This window comes from Gavialis gangeticus, unplaced genomic scaffold (assembly GCF_001723915.1).
Source record: "Gavialis gangeticus isolate Ggan-Ray unplaced genomic scaffold, GavGan_comp1, whole genome shotgun sequence".
Classification (NCBI taxonomy): Eukaryota; Metazoa; Chordata; order Crocodylia; family Gavialidae; genus Gavialis; species Gavialis gangeticus.
This window is the reverse complement of record NW_017728992.1, coordinates 155,731,388-155,742,953: the sequence shown is the minus strand read 5'-3', so window position 1 is coordinate 155,742,953 and position 11,566 is coordinate 155,731,388. Positions and strand designations below refer to the sequence as shown.

At 44.6% G+C, this 11,566-nt stretch overlaps 1 protein-coding gene across 2 annotated transcripts in view; it reads right to left on the bottom strand.

The window, feature by feature from the left end:
* Positions 1–11,566, bottom strand: part of DPY19L4 (dpy-19 like 4 (C. elegans)) — an 86,600-nt gene that overhangs the window by 8,467 nt on the left and 66,567 nt on the right. For both annotated transcript variants that reach the window (XM_019527946.1, XM_019527947.1), the window contains one exon: positions 1,147–1,305. In XM_019527946.1, coding sequence (XP_019383491.1) covers positions 1,147–1,305 — 159 coding nt within the window. The remainder of the gene's footprint in view (positions 1–1,146; positions 1,306–11,566) is intronic.

Genomic DNA, 11,566 nt, shown 5'->3' with positions numbered 1-11,566 from the left:
CTGCATACCTGAGAAGTGGTTTTTATAAAATATCTGATGTAAATGAAGAACAGCTTGCCTCTTTTTCAAAGAATGAAATACAAGATTATAAAGAGCTCTCTCTATATTTTCTCTATTTGAAAAAAAAAATTGAAGCACCCAAACCAAAAATGAAGAGTGTGGTAGAAGGTCATCATTGTGTCTGTCCAAAGCCATACCTGCAAATAGATTCTCAGCTTTCTTGGCTAATGAAAGCCAGCAAAGGAAGAGTGAGCCACCACTGCCTGAAACCACAAATGTGTCCTTTGATAAAAAGCACTCTGCAAATCACCCTGATGAATGCTATATTCTTCTGGTTCTCAAAGAACCAAATAAATAATGCAGCAAATCTTTCTAAATACCACCCTGTGGTAGCACCACATAGCACTAGGAATATTCCAAACCCCTTGCAAAGTTTCAGCCTAGGAAATGATCCCTATAGTTGTGGGTACAGACTAAAACTAAATATTTCAACCTTTTTGCAGCAAAAATCAATCACATGGTGGTTCTGACCTATTTAAAAGGCTTATCGGGAGAATACAGGACAGCAGCATGCTTGAGACAATCATTCCTCCAAGAATACTTTAGCATTATAATAGACAGCTGACTCTCTCAAAGTAACATGAAATTTCAGAGTCTTATTGGACTTGAACTACCTGGGTGTTCAGGATTAGACAAAACAGGTAGGAAGTGCTTTCAGCCACCTCTAACTTGCCAGTGAACTATGGCTTTTCTCTCAAAGATAGTCACAGTGACGTGTACCTAAAAGTTACTTTCTGAATCAAAGCCTGACCCTTTTTCAAAGCAAATCATACCACTCATTTCAGCAGGACTTTTTGCTGTGGCTGATGCTGTTCCCTCTGATCCCCTGCCACCAAAAATAACCAAAAGAAAATGTAGACTATCAGCAGAGCAAGCAAGAGTTAGTTAACTAGGAATAGTTTAGAAGGAGAAACGAGCATGGAAGAGACATATTTTAGACATATTTTAATAACTGCTTTACTCCTCAGAGTTTACGGGTGATATCTATAGGCTTATCTAATTAAAATGTTTTAAACTAACACGTTCTAATCATTATGTCAATGATTCATCCCCTCATACATTGAACTTTGTCCCAGTGCTACTTACATGACCATTAGCAATGTCCAGTAAGTCTTTAATTCTACATCCTCTCACAGGCCCCACCTCATTGCAAATTGAATCTTCTATAATCAGGTAAGATGCTTTGTAAGATGTGAGTATCTTGTAAATATCCTCTGCAGACCTTTTTGAATAGATCTGATAAATCTGTAGATCAGCAAGATATTTAATGCAATTTAAAAGCAACGGAAAGTTAAATGCATATTAAAATGAATGCTAAAATTTGCTATTTTTTAAATCTGGAACAATTAATTCTGTACAAGTCAAATTAAATAAGGATGTTATCTTCAAAAGATCTGCATATATTTTACTCATTAGAACACTTCCAAAAAATTCAAAAAGTAAAAAAAATGTTTTTATTAGTGAACTGGAGTTCTGGAGGCAAGTCATCAGGATTAAGTTCTCTGATACACAAGGTATTGGACATATCAAATTTTAGCAACAGCGGTTATAACCATTTACTATTTCAGGACTTTGATCCCCATGCTTCAGATTACTTTTTGAGAACCAGGCATGAAATAATTTTACAAAATGAGCCTGTCCCTGGTTCAGTGCCATTCATCCCTCATTTAGTCACACACACTCCAATCCATAATGAAACAAGTTTCCTGCTTTGCTCTTATGACTCTCGACAGCCCAAGCTTTGCAGCAGGTAAGACCACTGACAGTTACTGGAGAGTACTGTAAACTCTGCTATAGTTGCAAAGTTATAGTTTGATAAACCCAGTGAAATTGGTGTCAGAAAAGTATGTCAAAACCAGGCTCTTTTTTGGAGTAGCAAGAAATTATCTGCACTTTACTGTCTGCCTCCCCACCCCACCCAAATAAAAAAATTCCCCCTGAGAAATAAATCAATCCAAATATGAGAAAATATGATACATTCTGGACGGTTGTGTTTCCCAGGTCTGCTTATTGGTTATTAGAGACTCCCATTCTTTTGTATCTGCAGCACTAAAATATGGGGTTACTATATTTACTCAAATAAAAGATGAGATCCCCTCCCCACAATCAGCATGGGGGAAAAAAAACCCTCATCTTACATCTGCATACAAGGAAACCGCATTAAATATATTGCCTATCTTTGAACTGCTACTAAAGCAGCGCATTCTCAGTAATGGAAAGCAACTCTGAAGTAGATTAAATGCAGTCAACACTGAGCATGACTAAATTACATGACCCATATGTGGCAAACATGCTGATGGGAACCATTTTTTCTGGGTGGCATCCTACATGCAACCCCCAGGCCCAGAAGCCTTGAAGTTCAGATGCCTCTTAGATTTGCTTGCTCATAGCCAAAAAGCCAAACAGCAGCTAGGGGAAAAGTGCGAAAGCAGTCCCCCATTTCCACAAAATTGATGGGAACCTTTTTTGGCCTTTAAAAAAAAACAAACAAAAAACACAACCAAAAAAACCTGGCAGGTGGTTCCCTCCATAAGAAACTGGCATCAGAACCATCCCTTCCCTTGCTGCCAAAAATGCTTGATCTTAACTAAAAGGTCGAGATGCTGATGGGGACCTACTGCATTTTTTTTTTAATTTCATGTGTCGGGCCAAATTATCCAAATCAATTCCAAATTCTATCAACTGAGCAGAGTTCATTCTTCAAGCCTGTGTGATGCTACCACCAGCAAGCATCCTCCCTCCCGCAGTCTTCAACCTGGGGCTTGAGATGCTCCCAAATCCATTGCAGTCATCCTACATGGCAGGAATTCATCTGAATGCGCCCTATGATTTTGTGAGAGTCTACTATAGCCTCCCAATGGGAGGATCTCAGCTACATGCTTTTTTTTTTTTTTTTTATGTAGATTGGGGATTTCTCCCTAGCTCACTCCTTTGGCCTCTGGCTAAGGGCGAGTGAGACTTGGAGGTTTTTTTTCCTGCAGGTTTTTCTTCTGCAGTGTTCTGCAGGATATCCAGGGGTCAAAACAAACAAACAAACCAACAAAACCATGGTGGGGGAAAAAAATAAAGTACTGCATGCTCGGGCAGCATGGAGCTGCTGAAAAGCAGAGCCAGGCTACTCAGAGCCATGCTGTAGCTGCTGGCCAGGCTTTGCCTGGCAGGATCACCGTGGCTGCAGCCCTGGGAGGCCCTCAAGACCCCAGGTAAGGCTGCTGGGGCCAACACAGTGCTGGCCCCAGCCTCCCCCACTGCCCCCGAGGTAACTTGATGTGCACCAAAGCATGCAGGGCACGAGCATTCCCCAAGGACAAGCAGCTGTGGCACTAGTTGTCCCCAGGGAACCAAACGTCCATGCATGTCTGGATGCGCCTAAAAAATTAAGGGCTGGAAGGGACCTTGAAAGATCATCAAGTCCAAACCCCTGCTCTGGGCAGGAATACTGCCAACATCAAATGATCCCAGCAAAGTGTCTGTCCAGTCTCCTCTTGAAGACTTCCAAGGTTAGGGACACTTCCCACCAAGACAATACAGGCCCATCCACTAACACTCTCTGGGTTCAACCCCTTCACCAGTTCCCAACCCACCTGACTGTGGATTCTGCCAGCCCACAAACCGCCAGTTTGTTTTTTAAGAGCATCATGGGAGACCATATCAAAGACCTTTTTAAAATCCAGGTATATGACATCAACTACATCTCCCACATCTAAGCGGTTCGTTACTTGTTCATAGAAGACTAGGTTGGTCAGACATGACCTGCCTGCAGTGAAACCATGTTGGCTATCCTTCAGCATCATGCCTTCTCCCAGTTCCTCACAAATGGACTTCTTGATAATTTTTTTCCAAAATTTTACTAGGTATTGAAGTCAAACTGACCAGCCTATAGTTTCCCAGATCCTCCCCTCTCCACTTCTTAAAGACTGGTGCCATGCTGGCCCTTTTCCAATCTTCTCAGACCTCTCTCAAGCACCAGAAGTCTTCAAATACCTTCGCCATCGGTCCCCCAATGACTCCAACCAATTCCATCAGCACTCTTGGGTTTAGTCCATCTGGTCCTGCCAACTTGAAGACATTCAGCCACTCTAAGTCCTCCCTCACCAGTTCGACACTGACCATTTGTTGGCAATCGCCCCCACCACATCCATCCAGGCAGATGACCCTGGCCGCAGTGCACTGGACAGGTCTTCAACCTTAACTACACAATGCCATTCAAAGTGACCTCTGGCCCACAATGGCTGAGATCCCACGTGTTAGCCCCTGTGAGGCAACAGGGACTATGAGAAGTGGGAACTTTGTTTGTTTGGTTTTTTTTTACAAATATTATTAAAAACACAGTTATCACCCTCCACTTATCAAGCTATGCATATTGAGCAACCTTGTTTTACAAGATTTCATAGCACAGAAACAACTATATATCAAAAACACACAGGGCACATCTACACATGCATTAATGTGCCATAATTACAGTGCATTAATTTTAGTACCTGTAATGACAGGTACCAACTTAACGCACCATAACTGCACAGTAGTGACAGCACACCCCTTTTGTGTGACACTAACGTGCAACAGACTAATTCTATTGCACATCAGCACGGTTACCGCCTGCCACATTAACGTGCAGTAGAATTAGTCTACTGCACATTTAGCATCTCTTGTAGATGCATCCAGTTGTACATATTAAACCCTTAAACAACATACATCAACTTCCCAGAAGAACCAAACCCTTACAGAAATCTCTCTCCCCATACAGAATCCCATTAAAAAAACCATTACCTCAGTAACCATGTGAAACTCTGCCCCTCCCATCACTCCTCTCTATTGGTTTAGTGAAACAAGTGTGTCAAGTCCTTTTTCCTCTACTTGCTGCCTCTTCCTCTTTGATTTCTTCTTTGTCCTGACTGATGTAGTATTACAGTTCACAGTCCCAGCTTCAGGCACTCTCTTTCAGTGAAAGTCAATCCCTTAAACACCCAGAAGTTTCTTACTTTCCATAAACTAGCATTAACACATGCTAATAAAGTCCTTAATAACATTTCTTCCAGTCCCTTTGGTATAGTGCCATCTCCCCCACTAATAACAGATTTATTCTGGTGACACTCAGAAAGCAGCAGACCCTTTCCCATACCCACTTTGCATACATGCACTCCCAAAACATGTCCCACTTACTTCTTCCCTGCACCTTTCCCTTGGGCAATTTGATGAGTCTGTCAAACCCCATCTATGTTGCACTTCTGTCACGAGCAAGGTATTTCTTACAACCATCTGCACTAGGTCAGCACATTCACCTTTCAGTTGTTTACCCGCCACCACTCCCCACACCTTCATCACTTGTCCTTTTGTAAAGTTTCCCACCAGTGCCATCTTGTCTCTCCCACCTTACTGCTTTCAACTTCTTGTGATCCTTCAGGACCTCTCATCCTGCCTTCCCTATTTTATACCTCTGCATGAATCCTTCCATTCTGATGTAATGAATCAGAGGTTGCCATGCCCATGGGCTCTTCAAAGAGGTTTGTTACACTCCTCCATTTCCTCAAAAGTGCAGCTGCGTGAAATCGGGTGATATGCACAGCTTTCCCCTCTCCCTCCATTACCCCCTTGCATATTGTGTTTACATATTTTGCATAGATAAACAATCCCAAGTCCAGCAGCCCCCATCTATCTTGCTTTGTACAGTTCAGCTCTAGCCAACCTCTCTCTTTTGGCATTGCAGAAGAACACACATTTCCCTCTGTGCTTTTGTTATCTGCCGCCATGTCGGTTGAAATACAATTCCTGTATATAGAATAATCAGCAGCAGCACAGCCTTAACTGCCACCACTTTTCCAGCAAAGGACAGTGTCCTTCTGGACCATAACCAAATATTTGCGGTAGCCTTGCCATCACCTTTTCCCATGCTTTATTACCTTCCCCTTCGACATCCATCAGGATCCCTAGCACTCCGATTTCTCTCTCTGATTTGAAGGCCCAGCTTCTCCAAGTCCCTCCAGTTTCTCACTCCCATTATCATGCTTTTCAATCTATTTAGTTTAGCCCCTGTCACTTCTTCATACTGTGTGCGCTTTTGTACCCTTTCCACTGAAATTCGCTAACTGCTACATTTATATCATGCATGCGCAGTACACATTTTACCTCATCCCCTCCTGATATCTTTATTCTGCTTATGACCCTTGTCTTTTCTTATTCTTTGTGCTAATGGTTCCATGCCGCACAGAAATAGTAGTTGGGGGGGGGGCGGGGGGGACACCTTTTTCTCACCCCGTATGGATTTTAAAGGACCCGATTAGGTGTCCATTAATTTGGACTTTACTCTCTGCTTCTCTATACAATAACCTTATCCAACAAAAAATCTAGTTTACTGTAACTAGATTGTAACTAGAACTGTGCTTGCTTTCCTTTCCTGGGTGTAGGACAGTGCATCTCTGATCACTCTGATTGCTTCAGAGGCCCTTCTACCTTGTACTGCACATACTTGGTCTTTTTGTATCATCTTCTGGAGCTTTTTCCTTATCTGTCAAAGTCAGCATCTTGGCCATTAACTCACAGTCCATATTAAGGAGTATAATCGGTCTCCAGTTTTTCAAGAGTTCCCTCTCCCATTTCTTGAAGAATAAGATTACACCTCTTGAAAAATATTTCCCTGCCTCTCCTGTTTCTGCTATGTCCTTGAAAATTTCCACTTCATCTCTCCCCACCCATGCCTAAAATGTCTCATAAAAATTCATAGGCAGTCCACCTGCTCCTGAAAATTTCCTTCTTTTAAATCTTTTTAAACATTCCTCCACTTTAAGCTTATCTTTTCTTCCTCCTTCTCTACTTTCTCTTCAATTTCTACAAGAAATCCTTCTTCTTCTTCTGGTATAGCTCTTCAAAAAAATCTTCTCATTGCCTCAAATACCTCCTCCTGCTTTTCCACCCAAGTACCACCTTCTTCCTGCACTGCTTTAAACTTGCCTTTTGCTACCTTCTCTGTGGCTGAAAAGTATTGGAACCACTGTTCATTTTCTCCTACCCAGGGCTGCTTGTGCTAAGAACATTTTCTCTCTCGTCTTTTTTTTAAACCACGTTTCTAACTCTTGCCTTGTTTTTTCTAGCTCTTCCTATACCTGTCTTCCTTCTGCAGCTTCCTTCAGCAGCTCCTGCATCTTTCTTTGTAGCTCTTTTAGTTCTTTCATTCTTTTCCCTGGGCATCTTTAGCCTTCCCTCCTGAAAAATTCTCCTATCCACTTCTTCACCATTGTGCACCATTCTCTAGTACTCCCAACATATTTCTTCAGTGTTTGCCACCCCTCATGCTGCCTTGTGTACACCTGACATAACTCTTCATCTTGTAGCAGCTGCACATTTAACTTCCATAGTCCCATGGGGCTCTTGCTGAGACTTGTTTCCACTTTCAGCATCCAGTGATCACTAAAAGCCACATGTATGGTTTCTTTCTTCCTTATCCCTATTTCTTTTGATATAAGCACAAAGTCAGTTCTGGATTGTTTCTTTCCAGTGAGGTCTGTTCCTAGTGAAAACTTTCTCCCCTGCCCATACACCTCTTAGCAACTCTTCATTATATTTGGTAACAGTCTGGATGAGCTATCTAAAACTGTTTCCTCTTTCCCCTACTCTGTTACCCACTTCAATCATACAATTAAAATCTCCTGCTATTACAAATGCAAAAATCTAGAACTCTTGGTTCCAAAATGATACCTTTTATTAGACCAACTGAGAAATTGCAAAAAAACATCTTGTTCTGCAAGCTTTCGGGCTCATGCATCCTTCATCAGGCTCAGGGAAACTTCAAGATGGTAAAAAATCCCCATATGTAAGAAATAAACATTATTTTTGCACAGAGGAAGCAGAAGCTGTTTTGTGCAGTCTCTATCTGACCATGTAAACAGCTAGCTTTTATGCTCATGACTCCCCCCTAGGAAGAGGTATGTACTCCCCAGGTATTAGGACAGGGGCTGCTGCTCCGTCAGGGCACTTCCCCCTCACCGCTAGGGGTTATTTCCCCCTCCCTCCAGTGTCTGGCAGAGAGGATAGAAGGGGGCTTATCCCACCACTAGCCCCCTGCAGGGAGCAAGAGGCAGCGGCAGTCAGGGCAGGCAAACCCTGACTGAAGTCCTGCAGGGGCAGTGGGGATAGAGGGGAGAATAACCCTCCTCTCTGCCCCCTCTGCCTCAGGGGGCCATGCCAGCCAGCATTTGACCACGACCCTGGCCCCTCTGCTGCAGCAGTGAGTGGGGAACACCCAGCAGACCCCAGCTTGGGTCTGTGCCAGTGGGACAGGAAGGGGGGAAATTAAACCCCTTCCCTGGCCTGTCCATTCCAATCTACTGTTGGGGCTGGCCACATCCCCACCGCTGTAGCAGCCAGCGGAGAAATGCAGGTCTGTGCTGGTGGGACAGGGGAGGGAGGGACGGGGAATAAACCTCTTCCCTGCCCCCTTCCAGAGGCCAGTATCTGGCCAGGCCCCCACCCCTGCTTGTCCCTGCTCTGTGGAACAAAAGGGCAAGGCCAGTCTTGCTGGGCTGGAGCAGAGAGCCCAGCCCAGAGTGCATGCCAGGATGCTGGGGGACTCTGGTTTAACTTAAACCAGGAAGAGGTCTGGGACAGAAGTTGCATAAACTGGTTTGAGCTCAACCAGTTAAGCCTGATACTACATTCAATCAGGTTTATCTCAAACTGGTTTCAGCCAGTTTGAAACTGAACTTATGTTCTGTTACAGGTTTAGACCAGTTTCTGATCACTTAAACAGGTTTATATGCAACTTCTGTCCTTAGCCATTGAACGCAGTCTCCCTCAGTGCTGACTCCTTTTCGAGTCATGGTGAGCCACTACACCGTACACATTTGACTTCCTTTTCACCCCCACAGTTGACCTGTGCTTTTCTTTCCCATTTACAATAATTCCCGCTTGTTCACCCATCTTAAATGTCTGGCAAAAAAAAAAAAAAAAAATCACCAACTAGGACTCCCAAACAGTTTACCCAGAAACTTGCTTTCTCAGCTTGTTGCATACGATTAGTGTGGCCCCACCCACCATGAAGTGAAACTGGACCAAGCTGCCCTATGCCTCATCTGAATATAAATTTTTGGAGGATCCCAGGATTTGTAACAAGAATACCTGGCTCCAGTTGTGAGTGGGGGCTAATTAACACACGGATCCTTTGGATGTGGATTGCGGAGGGTGTATCTGGAATACAGAGCAGTGCTGAGCTGTGGGGTCACCATGGCTTGAAATGCTGTTGACTCTGCTGAGGACCAGCTCAATTAACTATATGATAAATCACGAGCCTTTTGGTTTTGGACTAATATCATGCATAGTTTGTACTGTCTCAAGTATGTGACAAAGTATGTATGCTACTTAAAAGTATGTTAATGGAGTACCTATGCTAAAACTTGCAGCAGTTTCAAAAAAGATAAAATGCAACAATGGTGAATGAACTAAGTGTATGGGACCTATATGCAAATTACTACAGCTATGTCCATTTCAAGGTCAGTTTTTTCAAATTTGCTCCTCACTTACATGTGCCCTGGGAGAGCAGGACCTGAGAGTAAAGAGAGGGGGGGACAGCCTGCAGGGGGAAGAAGTTGTGGGGGGGCAAAGGGGCTACCTGACTCTCCCCTCCATTTATTTTCCCTACTGTAGCAGTGGGAAGGGGACAAATTCAACTAAGCCTCCAATAATTAGATACTATACCTGGAAAATTATATCAAATTTATACATTTTCCATATATAAAACCTAATTATTGGGGGGGGGGTCATCTTACAATCAGGGTTATCTTCTATTCGAGTAAATACAGTAAGTACCTAGTCTACCATGCAGATTTTTCATTTTCCAAAGAGCTCTCTGCAGGCTGGCAAAGTTCCAGGCTGCAAGAGCTTCTTGCAAAAAGGGCAGCAAGAATCCCTGTCCTAAGAGAGAGAGAGAGAGAGAGAGAGAGAGAGAGGGGAAAGGGCTTAGCTCAAGCACACTTTTCCACCTGGAGCCTTTGGGGTAAGTGATGCTTGCAGGGGCCTAGGGGCCAGCTGGGGGGCCCCTCCAGCAGGGCTGGAGGTCAGGGATGGGGGCACTGGCAGGGCTGGGTTGGGGGGGACCAGCCAGCAAAGCAGGTGGACAATAGGGTAGGGGTGTGTGGGTGGGGACTAAGGGAGCAGGAAGGTGTCCTCAGGTACTCTCAGGCCAGCACAAAAGAACCTTGACATCATCCCTATGCCCTGCAGGGGGTGGGGATGGGCGGGCAGGTGCCACCTGCTCCTGCAAGGAGGTGGCAGTGGCCACAGTGCAGCACTGCAGCTCAGGGGATGCTGTGGTGTGCCGAGCTGCTGCTGCCATCCACAAACCAACTGGGCCAGGCTGGGCCAGCCAGCTCTGTGCCTCAACGTGGGGCTTTCAGCACTTCAGCAGGAAGCCACATGCAGAGGTAAGCGGGAGCCTGCCTGGAGCCACGGAACCAACCTGGCCCAATGGAATGCAGCTCCCAGTCCACACACCATGGGGCCGGACTGGCTGGCTCCATTCCTCCATGTGGGGCTTCCCACACTCCAATGGGAAGTTGCCCATGAAAGCAAAGAGCCCGCTCAGCCAAATGGTGTGCGGCTCCCAACTGTACTGCCATAATCTGCACATGAAGGCACATACCAGTGGGCTGGGCCAGCTCCATGCCAGCACATGTAGGCCCTGGGACTTAGCTAGAGGTGTGCACCACCAGGGGCTCTGCCTGCGACAGCCATGAGCGCCCCAAGGGCCCAGTGCCTGCTGCTGCTAAGCCACCAGCAGTGGGGTTATGCACCACAAACCACATATCTGTCCACAAGCTCCCCCCCCACACCTCCCCCACTGTGTACTAGTGCATGGGGGAGCTGTTGCCAGGAGGGACCTAGTGGGAGGTAAGCAGGGAATGAGAGGCACTGGTAGGGCTGGGGGGAAGGGTTGGCTTGGGAGTGAGGGGCAATAGCTTATTAGGGCTGCTCAGCACCACAAAGCAGTGGGGGTGGGGGAACTGCATCTGGACCCACATCCTGGTAAGTGAGAGGGGCAGCAGAAGTCCTGATTTTCTGTAATGAAAAACCCCAAATTAAATGCCAAAATACACAGGTATTTACAATTTATTTTATTATAGTGATTGAGGCACTGGCAAGCTTCCGAATTGCTTTAAAATTGTAAATATATCAATAAAACATTGTGTTCAATTGATACCTGTATATATATATAGCAGCCTTTCATTTTAATCATGGATTTGGGGATTTTAATAAGAGAATTTGCAATTTTTAAACAGAGAAAACCAGAATCCCTGGTTATAACAGTAGGGGGGTGTTGTTTTCTGGTAATGAGCAGATAGAAGGTAACAGTACCAAAGTTTTACATACAGTAGAATGAGAAATCAGTCCCCTCTTCATGAAACATTTAAAACTTTTTTGCTCAATTGTTACTTAAGTCCTCCCAACTATGAAATGAGTTCTAGTACTAAAAATCAACATCGTTCAAGCCTACAAACTTTACGTTTTTCTGAAACCA